General features: G+C 41.4%; 1 protein-coding gene across 1 annotated transcript in view; it reads left to right on the top strand.

Moving 5' to 3' along the window:
• HECW1 (HECT, C2 and WW domain containing E3 ubiquitin protein ligase 1) overlaps nucleotides 1-18513 on the top strand; it is a 251826-nt gene that overhangs the window by 115720 nt on the left and 117593 nt on the right. The window contains exon 4 of the mRNA XM_030445676.1: nucleotides 13203-13297. Within this exon, the coding sequence (XP_030301536.1) occupies nucleotides 13203-13297 (95 nt within the window). The remainder of the gene's footprint in view (nucleotides 1-13202; nucleotides 13298-18513) is intronic.

Below are 18513 nucleotides of genomic sequence, written 5' to 3'. Positions count from 1 at the left end.
CTCTGTTATGGTACTGTGAATATTAGTGCTAAGATCTTTACCTCTCTTTTACATACAAGTGCAAAGGGTTTTCTCTTTGTAATAGTTACATCTTTTTGCTGAAGGACTTAATTGCAAGACTCTCTTTGTGTGATGCATGCCACATGCTTGACTGACTGTAATAGCCCTCAATCAGACTGAACACTGAGTTTTAGTATTGCAGGGTTGGATGGCTGCTAAACACTATAAAACTATTGTTCTTATAGTGACTGAAGAGAGTTTAGCACTTAAAAAAGGTGAATAGATTTGGCTTCTGACGGGGAGAGTGTGCAGAGCAACAAGAGAAAAGATACAACGTGTAAGAGGAGCTGGGGAAATGGGGAGGTCCATGATGACTGGCTTTGGTACTGATGTCTTCAAAGGTAACTTTCTTGGTAAGAAAATGAAAGGTGGTAAGGGAACATTCTGTTTCTAATGTGAAACTCAGTTATACTGATCAGTCATGTGATTCAAGACTGACTGAAGAAGTGCTGTAGCAGGTGTCTTGAATGAAACGACTACTAATGTAAATAAAACATAAATACTCCCTAATTTCAGTACTGAGTTTGGAGTTGAAAGGTGTCCCTTTTCATGGTGTCCATGGTGTCCATGGTGTCCTTCACAAAGGAGGCACCAGGTAAAGTTATGGCTTACACCTTCCTAAATATTTACCAGTAGCAATAAGGCTGATGTCATGGATTCATAGGACAACAGAATGGTTTGGATCGGAAGGGACCTTAAAGATCACCTACTTCGAATTCTCCTGCCATGGGAACACACAAAGGAAGTGTTCAGTATGCCCTTGAATACTTCCAAGGAGGTGGCATCCACAACTTCTCTGAGTAACCTGTTTCAGATTTTACTGCCCTCATGGTCTCCTCACCAGTCAGTACCCCCAAGTCCAGCACACCACACAGCTTGGTGTAGTCAGCCAACTGGCCAAGGGTGCACTCAGTTCTACAGTCCACATTGCCAACAAAGATATTAAACAGTGCCAATGCTAGTATGGACCCTTGGGGAGCACCACTCATCAATGCTCTCTGTTTGGAAATTGAGTGATTGGCCACAATTCTTTGAATGTGACTATCCAGCCAACTATTTATCTACTGAGAGGTCCATCCATCAAATACATATCTTTCCAGTTTAGAGACCAGGATGTCATGTGGGACAGTGTCAAACTCTTTGCACAGGTCCAGGTAGATAATGTCAGTCACTCTTCTATTCTCCACCAGTGCTGTGACCTCATCATAAAAGGCTGTGAATTTTGTCAGGCATGATTTGCTGTTGGCAAGGCCATGTTGATTGCCACCTCCACATTATCCATGTTCCTTAACAGAACCTTCAGACGCAGGAATTGCCAGGCACAGAAGTGAGACTGCGTGGCCTTGGTCTTCCTTTTCTACCTCTTTAAAAGGGGGGTTATGTTTCCCCTTCTCAGTGAGAACTTCAGCAAACTGCCATAACTTTTCAAATATGATGGAAAGCAGCTTTGCAACTTCATCCACCAGTTCACTCCAGAGCTGTGGATGGATCTTGTCAGGTCCTATGGACTTGTGCAATTTCAATTTCAAATTCTTGACATCGTCTTGAACTTTCTCTTCTACACTGTGCAGGTCTTCCTTCTCTTAGTCCCTGCACAGTCTTAGTCTGTGATTTGGGTGGTGTGGCCAGAGCCATTGCCAGTGAAGACTGAGACAAGAGTCATTCAGTACCTCAGCCTTCTCCATATCCTATATGACCAGATCTCCTGCTTCCTTCCAGAGAGGGCCCACATTTTCCCTAGTCTTCCTTTTGTCACTGACCTACCTATAGAAGCTTTTTTTGTTACCCTTGATGTCTCTGGCCAGATTTAATTATATCTGGGCTTTAGCTTTCTGAACTTAATCCCTCACTCTTTGAACAATTTCTTTGTACCTCTCCCAGGCTACCTGTCTTTGCTTCTACTCTGTAGACTTTATATCTGAGTGTTTCCTGTAGCTCTGGCATTCTGGCATTCTTGCCCATCTTCCTCTTTCTTGGGATGCTTTGCTGCAAGGTTTGGAGGAGGTGATCCTTGAATATTGATCAGTTTTCTTGAGCCCCTCTCCCCTCCAGGACTTTATCCCATGGAACCCTACCAAGCAGATTCCCTGAAGAAGTCCAAGTCTGCTCTCTTGAAGTCCAGAGTAGTGAGCTTGCTTTGCACCCTCCTTTTTGCCCTAAGGGTCTTGAATTCCATTCATGGTCACTGCAAACAAGACTGCCCTTAAGCATCATATTTTCCACCATCCCATCCTTGTTGATGAGAACAAGGTCCAGCACAGCACCTTTTCTTGCTTATTTCTTTACCACTTGAAGAAGGAAATTGTCATCAGTGTGTTCCAGGAACCTCCTGGATTTCCTGGATTGCTGGTGCCTGCTGTGTTTTCCCTCCAACAGATATTAGGGTGGCTGAAATCTTCCATTAGGACCAGGGCTTGTGAATGCAAAGCTCCTCCTATTTTAGTATAGAGGACTGCATCCACTCAGTCTTCCTGGTCAGGTGGCCTGTTGCAGACCCTCACTATGACATTCTCTGCTTCTATGAATCCAAAGCAATGTCTGGTCCACCAGACAGTTTTGAGATCAAGGAGAATAAAAACCTGTGATGTAGATGACACTTGGCTTCAGAATTTCATGCATTATTGATTGCTCAAGGCTCTGCCTGTAGGCATAATCCAGTCATACGTTTTTATTTAAAACTTTTAACTACTGTTGCCCTGATAAAAGCACAGCACTGATGGTTCACAGGCATCTGGTCTAGGAGCCAATTAACTTGAGGCAGACATAATACCCTAGAGCCTGAAGGGTGTAATGCAACAAGTGCAGCAAACTTGCTTCATCTGAGACAACCCAGTGGCTGTACATCACAGTAAAGAGGGGAGAGGGCTCTCCAGTTCTTCCTGTCCCTCCTCCTTGTGGAGCTGTGAGCTGCTGTATATTCTGAGTTTACACCTTTCTCTGTTGTCTCCAAGTCAGCTTCACAGTTCCTCTGCTGAGCCCAAGGATGTCAGTGTGTCTCTAGATTTGTTTTCTCTCTGCTTATGTTGTGGTTTAATATCTATTGCTGTAATTGAGAACAGAGTTAGGCACTATATGCTCGGTTAAAATTCTATTCCTGAATATTGTCAGTGACTCTAATGTAGCTGGGGGGACACTAATACAGTGAAACAGATGGCTTTCTGCATGTGAGGAAAAACTTATTTCCAGTATACAGCAAGTGTAGAGATTTTTTCCTCCACTATTAATTTTTTATTAAAAAAAATATGATAAGTTTTAAAATGGAAGTGTTCTGAAAAAACAATCTGATGTAATTACTGCATTTTAGAAGTTACTGTAGATCATCTCTCTCATACGTAGATGAACCAGGTATTTTATTTTGCCTGCAATGTTGTTTTGCATGCAATGTGCATGAGTGCTTAGGATCAGAGAGCAAACTTCAGGCATGGTTTCCAGTTATTATGGACTCAACCATCCCACACTTAAAAATGCTTTGATGACTGCAAGTTTTTCTCAGATAAACTGCTCACTTGCTAATGCTCATGGAAAAACTCATTGTTAATCTGATTTACATAAAAAACATAATAAGCCTGTAGGCTCTGGAATTTCATTAAAGTCTCAGTCTTAATGCAGCCCTTATAATTTGCTGTTTGCAATGACTGGAATGTCTCTCTCCGGCAGCTTTTTTTTTTCTGATGAGAGACAGGTAAATTGTTACAACCCCCCCATCCCCAACTCTCACTCACTCAGATTGGTGCCTCTCAGTACTTTCTTTACCACAGTCCATAAAGGCAGAACAGGTAGATAGCACTGTTGGATTTCACTGGTAGTAAATAGCTAAAATTCTTGCTGTTCTGCGCTGGATCCGGCTGTCTTTATGAATCTGGAGCAAATAGGTTTGTTGGTTTCAATGGGATGAGAGATGACTCAGTCGTAAAAGTGGCAAGGCTGAGTCCTTTTTGCTCAATCTCACATTTTTGAAGATAATTTTAGGTGTATATTATTATTTTCAAGGATGTGAGCTGTCTGAGAAACTCAAATTTCAGTTCCATTACTCATGTTATACAATAAAACTCAAGAAGTAGGTAACAGTGGGACACTGTGCCCCAGTGCAAAATGCAGATTCTCTTCCTACCTACATAGGGGTTGAAACAGCCTTTTGTTAAGGACATTTAACATCTGTTGCTACTGGCTGAGCAGTGGCATCCTTCCTCTGACCTTCTCTGTGGTGGGCACCTGCAGAAGCTTTGCCTTCTTCTACTCTGCCTTGACTATAGTTATCAATCTAAATACCAGGTATACTGGGCACTTTGATGGTACAGACCCTTCTCTGTGATAAACTGGACTTTCACAAAGGCCACTGGATGGCTGTAGATTTTAATGCATTCCAACCCTTGCCTTTCTTGACAGAACTTGAGCCAGCAGACTGCCAATCAAGCCCATTGCCATCTCCTGTGCCTAATCAGTAGCTTGAATACAAGTCCCCAAGTACATGCACTGTGAAGGCAGCTGGCTGTGCTCATTTGTCCTAGCAACACTGGAACAGTGTTTTGCTACCTGCTCTTCCCAAATCCTTCTCTACTCAAACCAATCATCACCACAAATCACGGGTTTTTTCTTCAGCATCTTAACTGGTTTTGTTCTGGCTTCTGTTTCCCCACCCCATGCTCCTCTTTCCTCCATCTGCCTTCATCAATTCCTTCGGTTTCAAATCAGTGGTGTGTTCATACTGTCCTCTTCCATGCTGCTTGGCACAGCAGAGAGATATCTGGGGATAAAGTCTTGTCACTCTCAGGAGAGGCACCCAGATGTGGCATAGCCAGGAAGAGCTTAGATCTCTAGTCCAGAAAAACATCTGTCTTAGCCCCAGTCTGGAGCATGCTCAACACAGACAGGATTTCCTGGGCATTTAAATGGTAAAATAAAAGATGCCTCAAATCACAGAATCATTCGGGTTGGAAAGGACCTCTGAGATCATCAAGTCCAACCCTTGATCCACTACCACAGTGGTTACCAGACCATGGCACTGAGTGCCACATCAGTCTCTTCTTAAAAACATCCGGGGACAGAGAATCCACCACCTCCCTGGGCAGCCCATTCCAATGTCTGATCACCCTCTCTGTAAAGAATCTTTTCCTAATATCTAACATAAATGAGCATATCAAACTGAATTTTTCTGAGAGGTTTATACGTTAGCTGAATTTTCGTGTGCTTTCACAGGAATAGTAAAAGAGATATGCTTAGTGTAGTGACTTGTGCTCTATATTAACATAGGAGTTAAAAGAAAAGGTCTTGAGAAATCTTTAATGAGTTAAAAACACACATTTCCTTTACCCTCACAGCTTCAAATTTCTGGATGAATTTTTTTTTTCTTTTTTTTCTTTTTTTTTTTTCTGTGCATGTCTGCAAATGTGAGACTCACATCCATCATGAAAAATTTTATTCCAAATACATGTATCCTTCAAAGTGTGTAAGCAACTGAAAGCAAGGTTTTTAGTGAAAAATGTCAAGCAATGCCAGCAATCAGCAATACTGCGTGTCCTGCCTGTATGGAGAAATACATAGAAGTGCTGGAAATGAACGTATAGTCACATCCCTTCCAGCTTTTAGCAATCTTTAGTAATGAGTATTTTCAATAGGACAGTTTTTATGAGGGCAGCACATAAGAAACAGTGTATTAAAATGGTCTTCCAGAATATAAGCTTACGGAGCCACTCTGTTGTATGTGTTCTGCAATAGAAACTCCAGGATACTTTTATTTCCATAAAGCAAAAATAGCGTGATTTTGTCTGTCTTATGTTCAAGTGTCCACATCAGAAAATTTTCTGATTAATGATAATTAATCACAGCACAGTTATTGATAGGCAGATGCGTGTCACTTTATACGAATAGCAGAGTAATAGAGGTGGATTATACAAAGTTAGGCTCAAAGTCTCTAGAGCGTGCAACATTAAGGGCTCAAACAAGGGAAGCAAGGGCAGAGGAAACTGGACCACTATGAGGATTTATTACTAACCATTAGTTATTAGTGTACTAATTTACTGTACTACTCCTGTGGTGGTTGGAGGCAGATAGCTGCTGAATCAAATTATCGAGCAAAGGAAAGAAAAGTGAAAGTCAATAGCAGAGGATATCTGCAGATCACAAACAACAGAACAAAGAATCAATAATACAATAAATTATAATAATCAGCTCTCCTGTTATAAAAGAGATACTTCCAGCCCTGAATGTGCAACCCTTGTGAAGCAATAGCAGTCTGTGAATTTACCATGTGAAGCTGAAATAAAATTTCTATTATAAGTTTAAAAGTTCTTATATCTGTTACAGCTACAAATACCAAAACATGTTATGCATTGTTGCAGAGTTAAGGTTATTTGAATGGTCTCACTGTGCATTTTTGCACAGGTTTGGATTTTTGTCTTAAATTTAATCTTGATTAGAAGTTTTCTGGGTGTTCTATTGCTTGTTTCTGAGCTATTGCAGTTTCTTTGAAAATGTTTGTGCCTGAAATAATTTATATTTACTGGTCAGCCTTAAATCTGCCTCCAGGTACATTGTTCTTTCTTGCCTGGAAGCATTATTATAATCTGAAAGGTGGAATTTTAAAATCTCATATCTTGCTGTTTCTCAAGAGAAGTCTGTTCACATGTGTTTGTGCACACTTTAGAGCAGGGCAAGGAAAAAGTCATCAGAAAATTGGAAGAAATTGTGCAGCTGTGGTTGAAGAAGCACACCCATTTAGGCATCATTTGGTCTTAAACCTGTTAGTAGTCTAAAAACAGAAGTGCCTTACAGAAAACTGTAGGCAGTTGTGATACCAAACAAATACTGTGAACAGAGGCAGTTTACAGCTTAAGAAAATGAAGATTCCATAGGTGGCTGAGTAGTAGATCAGCTTGATGACTGTAGTGTCTCTGTTGCATATGGGACAGGCAGTTCCTGAAACTAGAAGGTTTTTTGATACAGAACAAGAAATGAGATCCATTGTTTGCGTGGAACAGCAGCAGGCATACGTGATGGAAGTAAACAGTATCATATACAGATGCTGTAAGTACAGATTAGATCTCTTAGTAATATTTTATCTTCTGATGTGTCTTAACTCTTTGCTGACATGACAGATATGGTATCAGGAGAAAATGCCTACATTTATCTAAAAACTTGATGCTTAGGGAAGGGTTCATGCTGATGCAGTAGCATCGAGGTTTGACTCTCTGGGATGCACCATTTACATTTCCAGCAGTATTCAAAAGCAGTTGGTGGGCTCTAGGGGTGGCATCAGGTGGACAATGGGAGTCAGGCACGAGGAGTGGATGGGATGTACACTTGCACACCAGGTTTCACAGATAGCTGCTGATACAGTTCCTATGTTGTGCTCCATGCTTCATGAAGCTCTTGGTGAGAGGATACTTTTTTCCTCTGTATTTTTGAGGTCTTCCTTTCTTAACTCTTTCTTTTTCCCTGCTTTCTTCTCATTTAGTTTCATCTAGACAGTGCTATTGTTTCTCCCTGCTCTCACTCACAGCATTCTTTTCTAATCTCAGTCCTCTCCTTCCCTCAATTTAAGCATCAATGTCTGCTTACTTAATTCAAATACTGCAACATTTCACATAAAGTCATTTAATCTCTCTGTGTTTTGGCTTCCCACTGTAATTCCTTGTCCTGTTTTTTTTCATATGCCTATCCCATTGTATTCAATCAGCTTCCCGCTCCATTGACTCCACTTTGACAGTGTCTCCACTTCCGGAGATTTCCATGGCTACTTTAATCCCAGATTATCCCATAGTGTCTGATTGTAGTACAGTATCAAATAGCTGTTTATTCTACTGCTTGGTTCTCTGTAGGGAAAACATGACTCATAACTTAATTGCTTCACTTTCTGTTTTGGTTCACTTGGTTCCCACCCACTTACCAAAGGCAGCTCCCTTTTCATTACAGATTTTTGACACCTTTCATTTTTTATGCACAATGTTTGCCCAAAAGAACAACAGCAGCTCTATTGGTAATAGATTGAATAGATCACAACTGACTCAGTTTTTAAGACTGACATTACTTCCCTGAGAATTTGTACTGTGCTGAGAAATGCTTAGCTTAGTCACCTCAGCTGTTTAACTGGAAAAAAAAGTGCTATGGAAGTAAATGACAAACATATTGTTGAAGCGCCTGACAAGTACCACACACTCCCATAATATATCAACTGATGCTTCCTGCCTCCCCCAAAGAGTATAATTTAGGGTTTCCTTGAAATGCCAATTAGGATGGTTAGGGTATTTTTTAGTTTAACATGGGAAACTGCTTGATCCAGTGCTTCTTGTTTATATTTGAGAACATAAGTCCACCTTTCAGTGAAAGGTAAAACTCTGTGACCAGACTAGCTTTAGTAAGTGAGAAGCAGAGGATTATAAAAGCAAGCGAACGTTTGAGAAGAGATTTAAAGGAATTTTACAACTTTGAAGAAATGATGAAGATGATTAGGAATGGAAGGATTGTAAAGGGAAAGGGCAACAGATAAGCCAACAGGAGCAGTAACACTGACCAGAAAGAAGAATGTGTGGATGATAGAAATCATGACACCTTCTAAGGCTTTGAACCTTCAATACCTGCAGCTGCAATACATCAGCAAACCCTACTAGATTTTATTTCCTCTCACTTCAGTTTAGTAAGGAGGTTGGTTGTTTTCAAGGACTGGGTGATTGTGGAGGCAGTATTCACATTAACAAGAGAAATTTTCAGCTGATAAATTAATTTTCTAGTAAACTTGCAAAACTGCTTTAGTAACAGATAACTCATGACTTTGCCAGAGAAATAATTTTCTGCATGCTGGGTGTTTTTCTTCTGAGGGGGATCAAGGTCCATGGCAGATTTATTCTCTGGCAAAAGTCAAACTTCTCAGGGTTTTCCTCTGAACAAGGAATGGTCTCTGTAGTGTCTGGGGCAGGGCTCCATTGCAACTCTCTTCCTTCCCCAGGAGCATCTACTGTGGGGCCTACAAACATACTTGCCAGCTGGGATGTGAGTAGCAGAGTTGCCTCTCCTGCACCCTGGCTCTGATTACCCTGCCTTGGGGGCCTTGTTTTTGGGCAACTGTACATACAGTGATGGTTACAGCAGTGGGTCTGAACATATACAACTGGGAGCTGTCTTCCCTATATCAATGCAGGTAAAGTCTGTAACACAGCCATGGTATAACATACCAGGAGTTAACAAGCCTGGTGTGAAGGGAACACAGTGCTGTGCTGTTCTTGATCTGTGAAAACTGAATAGTTTGGTAATTGTCATGAGCATGAGTATTTCTCAGCATCTTCATACATCTTATCCCTTGTAATATTTACCCCTCTAACTGCCATTTGTGCTAATTGAAAGGAGAATTTTACCTCATTACTTCCTGACTTTAACATCCTAACTTCATTACCCGATCCAATGAGCTGCTACTCATAATTACTGAGATGAAAATAACAATGGCATGTATTTATTTATAGCTGGGGATTAACTGGACAACATCTGCTCCTGACCTGTGCCCTGTGCTGTGTAGCTAGGGCAATAGGACAGAGTTAAATGGTCTTTATTCCACAACAAGCTAATCTACAAGACTACAATGCAGACAGCCCTTATTAAACATCATGTACAAGTGCCAGCTGGATAACATTCAGATTAATTTTTATCACTGCCTTGCCTATACTTACAGTGCTTTCCAGTCATCTGCAGACAGTGGTACCAAGCCAGTGAATTACTGCATCTGTTTTGGAAATGTCTCAGAGGTGAATCAGGAGTACAAGAACAATCTTCATATGGATTAAAATGTTAGGACTTTGCTGAAGTGAAAAACATGACATGGACAATGTTATTTGGAAAGAACAGATTCCAGCTAAAAAAGCCCAGCTAGGATCTAAGTGGCATTTTTATAAACAAAGATACCATATGTAATTTTGCAAGGCTTATAGACAGTTTTATCTGTCCACTGACAACAGCCATTTTCCTAATATTTTCTATCTGAAAAAGATCTGGAGAAAAGGGAAAGAGAGGGAATCAAGAAGAAAAGAAAAAGTTGTTCCTCCAGTGTTTCTAGAGCAATTTCTCAAGCTGTGAAGGCTCCCATTAGACTTTTTGCTATCAGATCTGCTCTCTGAATGAAACCTTTGGCATTTATTAATCACCACCACAAATACTGCCTGATGAATGGCTCTACCTCCGCCACTGTTCCGAATTGGGTGTGACGCCTGCATCTCTTTGGGTTGCCTACTTGCCAGTTTTCATGTGTGTGTGAGCAGTTAGATTGAAAATTAAAGTAGTGGTTCTGTGAATCTGAGAGGAATCTTCAATACCCACATGGTTCTTTCCAAATATGTATTTGATCATCTCAGTAATACTATTATACAGAATACCAATGTAAGGATATATTCCTTCCCCCTCCTGTTCTGTCTGTCACTTTTAGTGTAATTAGATTCTTTTAAACCATAGTTTCCCAATGGATACTGTACCTGATTCCCTACTTGTCAACCGACAGTGAGATTTCCTGCTCTGAAGTCTGAATGCTGTCATTCAATACCTGAATTGAGTACCTTCAGTACCTGCAGTTATATTTTGTTAACTTTATTCTAGCTCTCAATGTTCCATGCAAACTGTAGCTAAGAATTTCCAAGGGAGAGGAAAATTAAGATTTGAATAATTGGTAAGAACTGCATGTTTTAGCTATTGTGATATCCTCAGCTTTTGCTGTCTTCTCAGTGAGTAAATGAGTTAGCTGCTGAGCTGTTGAAAGTCCTGTAGAGAAAATTACAACATGAAAATTCAATCTGGGCTTGCAGTTTTTCAGTCCCACAAGCTCATCCAGCTTTTTTGTGCTGCCAAAAGGAAACAACTGCTTCTCACAGGTGCAAGAGCAGGGTCACTTGCTCAGCTGTGCTGACACCTCAAGTAATTCTCTGAAATATGCAGAAGCTTTCTGGGGGCATAGTTGTGAATTAAACACCAGGATGGGCAACAAATCCCCTCCTGGAGGTGCTAGCTCGTTCCACTTCTTGTGGAGTGCTGGGAAGTAAAGGGGACACATGTACATATCTGTGCATCTAGTGGAAGAGGTGTGTATTTTCACTATGTGAGCAGAAGTGTGCACCTGGTTTTCTGATGAAAGATGAGCTGTAGGCATGGAAAATATGGTGGCAGATTAATTGGATTGTACCTGTGCTTCTCATCAATGGACTTGAATCTCCCTGGTGCCTCCTCAGGAAGTAGTGCTGAGAAGCCACCTGGAAATGAGAAGTGCTCAAACAACTTGTAAACATCAGCTCTTAAGATCTTTGTTTTCTTTCACTGAGTAACATGTGAAAGTAGGGAAGACTTTACACACCTAAATATTTTGTGTCAGGATTTATTTCCCCTCCTGTGTTTCTGTGTATCTGTAGGCCTCAGGGTAAGCCGTTCAGGCCTGCGTTTTTTAAAATCTCCATAGCTTTTCATATCTCCACATTTTGCTTCCACCTGGGGTTCTACATGGTTGCTTTTTGAATCTACCAAATGGTAGATCACAGCACCAAAATCTTTGGCCAAGGTCCCAGCTCTTAAGGTTGCATGTAATCTTTTGTCACAGCTGCACTGATTCCACTTATTTTGTTACTGGTGTTAAAACAGCACTGCAATTTGTACATTACAACATTGGCATTCATAGAGTCATTGAATCATTTGAGCTGGAAAGGACCTTAAAATCATCCAGTTGCAACCCCCCTGAATGGGCAGGGGCACCTTCTACTAAGCCAGGTTGCTCAAAGCCCCATCCAACCAGCCCTTGAACACTTCCAGGGATGGGGCATCCACAACTTCCCTGAGCAACCTGTTCCAGTGTCTCACCACCCTCACACTAAAGAATTTCTTCTTAATGCCTAACCTAAATCTAGAATGTCTTCTTAATGCCTAACCTAGACCCCTCTTCCAGTTTAAAGCCATTACCCCTTGTCCTGTCACTACACACCCTTGTAAAAAGCCTCTCTCTCCATCTTTTCTGTTGGTTGGTGTTTCCCCTGAGCCACGGCAGCAGGTGCAAAGCAAGGTGTTAAGGAAAAACTTCATTATGAGAAATTGTTTCAAGTACATTATGGAGCAGCTGAAAATTTCCATGGCGTTATCCAGTTAAAACTGCAAGATGTGAATGCTGCTTTTATTTAAATAGGTATCTTCAGATCCCACAAATAATACCTGGGACATACATACAGCGCATACCTGTGATGGACCTGGACCTGTAATAGGTCCATATTAACCCAGTTCACATCCTAGTTTGCTATGGAAGAAAAGTCCTGCCTGCAGGATCTGCTTCAGCAAGATGCCAGGTCCAGGCAACTGAGTGAGTGGGATTATTGTGAATAATAGGAATTCATATCCATTTTTAGTTACAGACTAATAGAAAAGCCAGCTGAAAGTATCTTTCCTTCTTGCATCAGGCAAAAAAGTGGGTCTTAAGGGGATGATTGAACAAGAAGCTTCAATTTCAATTTTTCTGTGCCTTGACACGGTTATCAAAATGAGTTTCCCTCATTTAAAGTATTTGTCTGAATATCAGTGTTTGCGGCAAAAAGCAGCAGTCTGAGTCCAAAATAATGATCGTGCTTGTGTTCCTCAGCTAATCCAAATCTTTGGAAGTCAGTGGAAATACATGGAAATGGGGTCTTGTGCTACTGTGATATTTCTGAAAACTGTTTTCATGTAGTAACTGTCAAAACAGTTAATCTGTGTAGATCTACATCCTCACCCTAACTAAGGTCAGAATCAGTGAATCCTACCAGTGAGCACCTACACAACCTTGTTGTCCAAAGGAAGTTTCTCACTTGGTCTGCACATTAGTGTTTGGTTTGTCTGAAGAGCCAGGGTTTCCCTGTCCCTACTTTTTTTCTTCTTAATGTATCTAAAGGTTGATGATCAGGTGCCCTAAGGTCTGTCTGTCATAACTGCTGCTCAGAAGAGATTGGGGTATTAATTTTTTTTAGTCAAAGGTATCAACATCTAAATCCCACTCTGGCAAAGGTGAAGATTGAAGGCAAGAGGCAACCTGTCATGCCAACCAGTCTGGGACAAACCACTCACAATTCAACTGCTTGTAAGCCTTGTGCCTGTGAGCTGCAACTAATTATGCATCTTCTCCCTAGCATGTCTTCTAATCTAAAATAATTATCTTTTTTTAGCTGAAACAAAGATCTGCTTCAAATACTACCATGGCGTGAGCGGGGCACTACGAGCCACAACTCCAAGTGTTACGGTGAAAAACAACGCAGCTCCTGTAAGTTATGCCAAACTTTTTTTTTCTTCCCATGTATGTTCCCTGTTTTGCTTTCCATGTTTGCTTTGTGTGCTTTTGTATGGAAACTGAACACAATATTTGCCCTTCAGTGTAATGTGGTGCAGAAAAATGGGCAGTCTCTCAGTTAAGATGAGTTTGTATGCTGTCAACCTGACACAGATAACCTCTCTGACTTGGGGCAGTCCCATATCCCAGCTGTATCCCGTTCTGTAAAGTTATCTTCACTCTAGTATGTGTTTTGATGCTTGAGTGGTAGCTCCAGAGGACTAGGGATCCTTGAGTTGTTAAATACAGCAAGTGTCCAGGAAAGGAGTAAGATCTTACTATTTTAAGGTGATGTTTTCAAAATCAAGACATGAACATTTTCATAGTGGTGCCTCTGAGTTCCAGGAACAGCTATGCTGTGACATGCTCCCACAAGTGGTAAGAAGTGGACATTCAGGCTCTGATCCATCAAAGGATTGAGGCTTTGTTGAGAGGAATTTTCATTTGCTGGAGCTTAGCAAAGCTCTGTGTCCCAAATGGCTGTAAAAAGCTATATATATTGCCTGGTTTTGGAAAATTTATCACTCTTGAGAGTGAACCATTTTTTTAGAAACCTGCAGAGAGGCTTGCTGACGTAGAGTTTGCCTGTCCTTGCTGGCAAGTTCACTGCCTCTTAGGCTCATCTTGGCATGGATCTGCGTGAGCTGAGGAGTACCGACTAGCTCAGAGGTGGTTTAGACTGGAAGATGGATTCAGGAAAGAACTGTTTTACCTGTTGGGTGTATGTAAGTTGCAACGGAAGCTTAAATTTTTAAAGTTGTTTTTTGTTTGTTTGTTTTGTTGCGGGATTTTTTGAGCAGTCCCAAGGTGGTATTCCTAGAAAGGCTGACAAGGCTCTCATACTTCGTGTTGGCTGTGTCTGGTTGCATCAGGACCAGGAAGAATTAATTTTTTTCACCCTTGACTAATGTAAAGACATTTCAGTGGTTTCTCTTTACCTTCTTCCAATGCAACAGCTGAAGATTGGATGCTGGGTAGGGTTGTGGTGTGCCTTTTAAGAATAAAAGGCATTCATGTCTTGTGGTTTTCTCACATATACACTTGAAGCAATTCACCAGATTTGGAGCCTGAAGAGTTTCCTTCAGCTGTCTTCAGAGGAACATTGTGATGTGACCTCAGACATCTTCATTTCGTGGGATGCTGAAAAGTTCTTTTTACCCTGTTGTGAGTGGTATCTTGTTGATTCAGGACTTGCTGTTCATTTCATGGTTATCATCAGTTTGGGAGGATAGTAAATTTAGTCCTAGTCTTCTCTGAAAAGAAAGCCAGCCAACCAAGGCAATAAATACCATTGGGCTGCAAGATTAAATTAATTTTTTTGCACAATTCACATCCATGTCTTAGACCTGAGTTTGAACCAGTTAAGCAAATTTTTGAGGTCGACTGTGGAAGGGTTACTGTTTCATTATTAAGTATCAGCAATATGTTTTAAGTCAATAGAAGAAGGTCTGAGGACCTCTACCTCTGTAATATGCAAATGCATAATCTCTTGGAGTTCTTCAGTTGAGGCCTTATATTATGGAAATAAAGTAGGCATTCACTTTCAGCTGAGCAGGACTTGTGTTTAAAGGAAGTCCTCTGCATGCAGTACTCATGGTCTTCACAGAGAACAGATGAAAGACAAACCACCTGTTATGACCCTCAGCTGAGTACTGTACATAACTGAAAAATAAATTATTTTTTAAATGGTATCAGAAGTTTTCTGTTTGAGAGCCAAATCTGTGTAGGTGGAAATAGCATTCTTTCCACATCATCTTCTAATTTTTCCTGCCTTCAGAACCCCCCTTGTGGGGTTTTCCAGTTGCCTTTGCAGACCAGAGAGGCCAGCATGCTGTAGGTGCAGTATCAGTCTCTCTGTTGTTTTCTCATTTTTGTTTGCTGTGTAAAATAAACATTTGGTGCATTGTAAGGCAAATACTAAGAAGTGAAGACAACAAAAGCAAAGGAATAGCAACAAAGGTTATGCAGCTTGAACCCAGATGGATTCCCTATGCGAATGCAAGAAGAGAAAAATGCTGTAGATGCAAAAATTCCTTTAGTATTTAGAGAAAAATAAAGGGCTGATTCTTGCTGAAGGCTTTCAGCTGTCATCCACCAAATTCCAGTCCCAGATGAAGCCATCAGATGGCTTTCTCCCTCTGCCACTGTCCAATGCCACTCTCCACAGCAGTACACATCCAACCTTCACTACTAAAGTTGCTGAATATTTCACGGCATCCTGTGCCACTCAAAAGTGGTGTTACCCTCATTGCACAGATGGGTAAGGGCATGCAAAGGTTTTGCTTAGCCGTAGCCTTTTCCAGGGCTCTTGTGTGCCTCTGCCCTGGCTGTTGCTGGGACAGAGGTAACAGCCATGCAAAGTGCAGACATTATCCTTGGAACTACAAACAAACACAGGCACTCACCTTTTCAGTGTGATTTTGCTAATAGTGAATTTCAGACACAGCCTCCCCTCCTCCCCTTTATTTTTAATGGAAGGAAAGAGGGAGAAAGTGTTGAAGAAATCCCAAAATAAACTGTTATATCTGTTGTAAAAAAACCGGCTTGGAACAATTGGAGCAATGATCAGAAATTTCTTGTTTACAGGAGTAGCAGCTACTCTGGTTCACATTTTGCTATGCTCAACCATCATCAGCCACAGAATAAACACACAACTTGCTGAATCCCTCCCCATCCTTTTGGACAGTGAAATCTACAGGGTGGGCAGTACCATTTCTTTTTTTTTCCTGCGTCTTGAATCATAATCTGAGCATGACTGAATAGGGAAGCGATAGATTGTTTTATTTTCCCCTATTTCTCTGTGTGATCAGTTAAGGGCTGTGACAGTCTAGCTCATCTGAGGACCCTGAAACTTCTTATCCTGGTGACACTTGACACACTGGGCTTTCTGTGCTTGAATTGAATGCTTCAAGTTCTTCAGTTGTTTTCACTGCTCCACTGATTCAGAACACTGACTGCTGTGGCCTGTGTTGAGGGAAAACTTCTGCTCAGAGGGAACCTTCAAATCCTGGAGCAGGTTCTTGTACATGCTTTCTGCTGGAAGAGGGAATCCTGTGGTTTGTTCTTGGAAATTTACCTTCTTTGCCTTCTTGTTTTGCAGTGTCTATGGGACCTTGTTGTGTTAGAAATAATAGCTTTGCAGGCAGAAAAATCTCAGTAGGGATTCTGCTGTGGGTATAGGGGCTGAAGTTTCTTTTTAAAGCTAGTTACCTTGAACCAAATAGAGTTTTACAATTGTAGTGGTGGCATAATACATTCACCCTGAAGCTTAGGCTGCCAGCAGGGGAATGGAGGGAGTGAGGCTTTGTGTCTTTGACACAATCAAACCTTTTAGTTTCACACAGCCTGGGAAAAATATCCATAGCAGGTGTCCTTTGGGGGGCAGCATCTGGGGACAGGTGACCTTCTAGGGGAAGAGCTTTTCACTGCTAGCTCAGGCTCAGCTGCAGCTGATGCCAGAGGCACCCAAGTGAGTTCTGTCTCAGCCTCTAGGTGGGTGGCACCTCCCAGGGCAGGGGCAGCTTCTGGCACATTGGCTGCTTGGTGCCTGACCCTTCCTGTCGGTCAATGGGACCTGTAAACACCCATAACCAGCACTATTCTAACACCACAGTTTAAAACAAAACAAAACCCAGATCCCTTTGTTGCCTTCTGACTGTGGTTTGCTGCAGCTGAAAAAGGGAGAGAAGCTGGAAGTAGTCATGCTAGGGGCAGTAACTTGTTGCCATTCTTGTTCACATGGTGCTGAGAGCATCTTCAGCTGGCAGCTAGAAGATAGCTGGGAAGGGAAGTTGCTGTGTGAGGTGTCCATGGGGTACACATGGTGCTTTAGTCTGAGTAGCATCTCAAGTTTCTTGTATTATGAATGTTCTGCTCCACCTGAGTTTATCTGCTTATGCTATAACCAGTTGTTAGAGCTACCTCATCTACTGAGTAGGATGCCCTGCAGCTCATTTGTTGGTGAAAGGTCCTGTAACATTTTGTCACCTGTGGATCATCATTCATACGTGGCAGAAGCATAAATGTGAATATGGGGTAGCAGGTAGGCCTGGGGTGATGGCAGTAAACCAGAGCACATGCAGTTCTGGAAGAAAGGAGCATCCCAGCTGGCTTCTTTTTGGGGGGGTACTAATGGCATCATGAAAGCAGTAATGCTTAGGCACAGGAGTTTATACTACTAAGGCAGAAGCCTTACCATGGTATGGGTGAGCAAACAGTTTTTTCAGTAGACAATAATATTTTTACAACATCTGGAACATTCCTCTATTTGTTACTTTTAATTTATTCATAATGTTGTCACCACTAATTCATCTTTACATAGGACATTACTGTAGAAAAACAATACCAGTTACAGCAATTAATACTAGCAGTTGGAAAGTGGTATCTTACCAGGCTGAAAAGTATTTAACCTGAATGTGTCTCTTTTGCAGTAAAATAGAGCAGGCATGAGAACAGCATACAGATTGTAAAAGAAAAACCTTTTCCCCTAAGAGTTTATAGCCTAAAAAGACAAATTGGATGCATCACAATTAAAAGACAGTAACTGGAGAATCAGTGTTTTAGCCTCAGGACAAATATCATAACTAGACTGGGAGCATTCATTCACCATAGATTAGATGCAAAGAATCACAGCTGATGAAACCTCTGGAGCTTTTGTGCCAGTTTCTGTCTCATAGATCATGATGGCACTTGTCAAATACACTTAGCATCATGGGGAAAGCTATGTAAATTAGAACCAATTATTGAAAAAGACCTTCTCTATGTTCTGTTTGTGTGGAAATGCTGCCTCAGCTGGGTTTCCCACAGCAGGAATTACTGCTTGATAAGCTGCTGCCATTTGAGGGTGACTGATCATTGCTGAGGACTTCCTTCTGTAAATATTTGCATTATGTTCGGCCATGTCAGAGCATGGACTGCCAAGGAGTCTTTGATAATGAAGCATTCTGCCTTATTTCCATCTATGGGCTGGAAGTCGAGATTTTAGGGGGGTGTGCAGATGAGCACCTGTGTCACGGTTTAACACTGGCCCGGCAATTAAACCGAATAACAGACGCTCTCTATTAATCTCTCTCTCCCTCTCGATGAAGAAAGGAGAGAGAATAAGGGAGAGAGACTTATGAGTTGGAAACTAAACTATACAACTTTAATGA

The sequence above is a fragment of the Calypte anna genome, chromosome 2 (genome assembly GCF_003957555.1).
Source record: "Calypte anna isolate BGI_N300 chromosome 2, bCalAnn1_v1.p, whole genome shotgun sequence".
NCBI lineage: Eukaryota > Metazoa > Chordata > Aves > Apodiformes > Trochilidae > Calypte > Calypte anna.
This window is presented reverse-complemented; position numbering and strand designations above follow the sequence as displayed.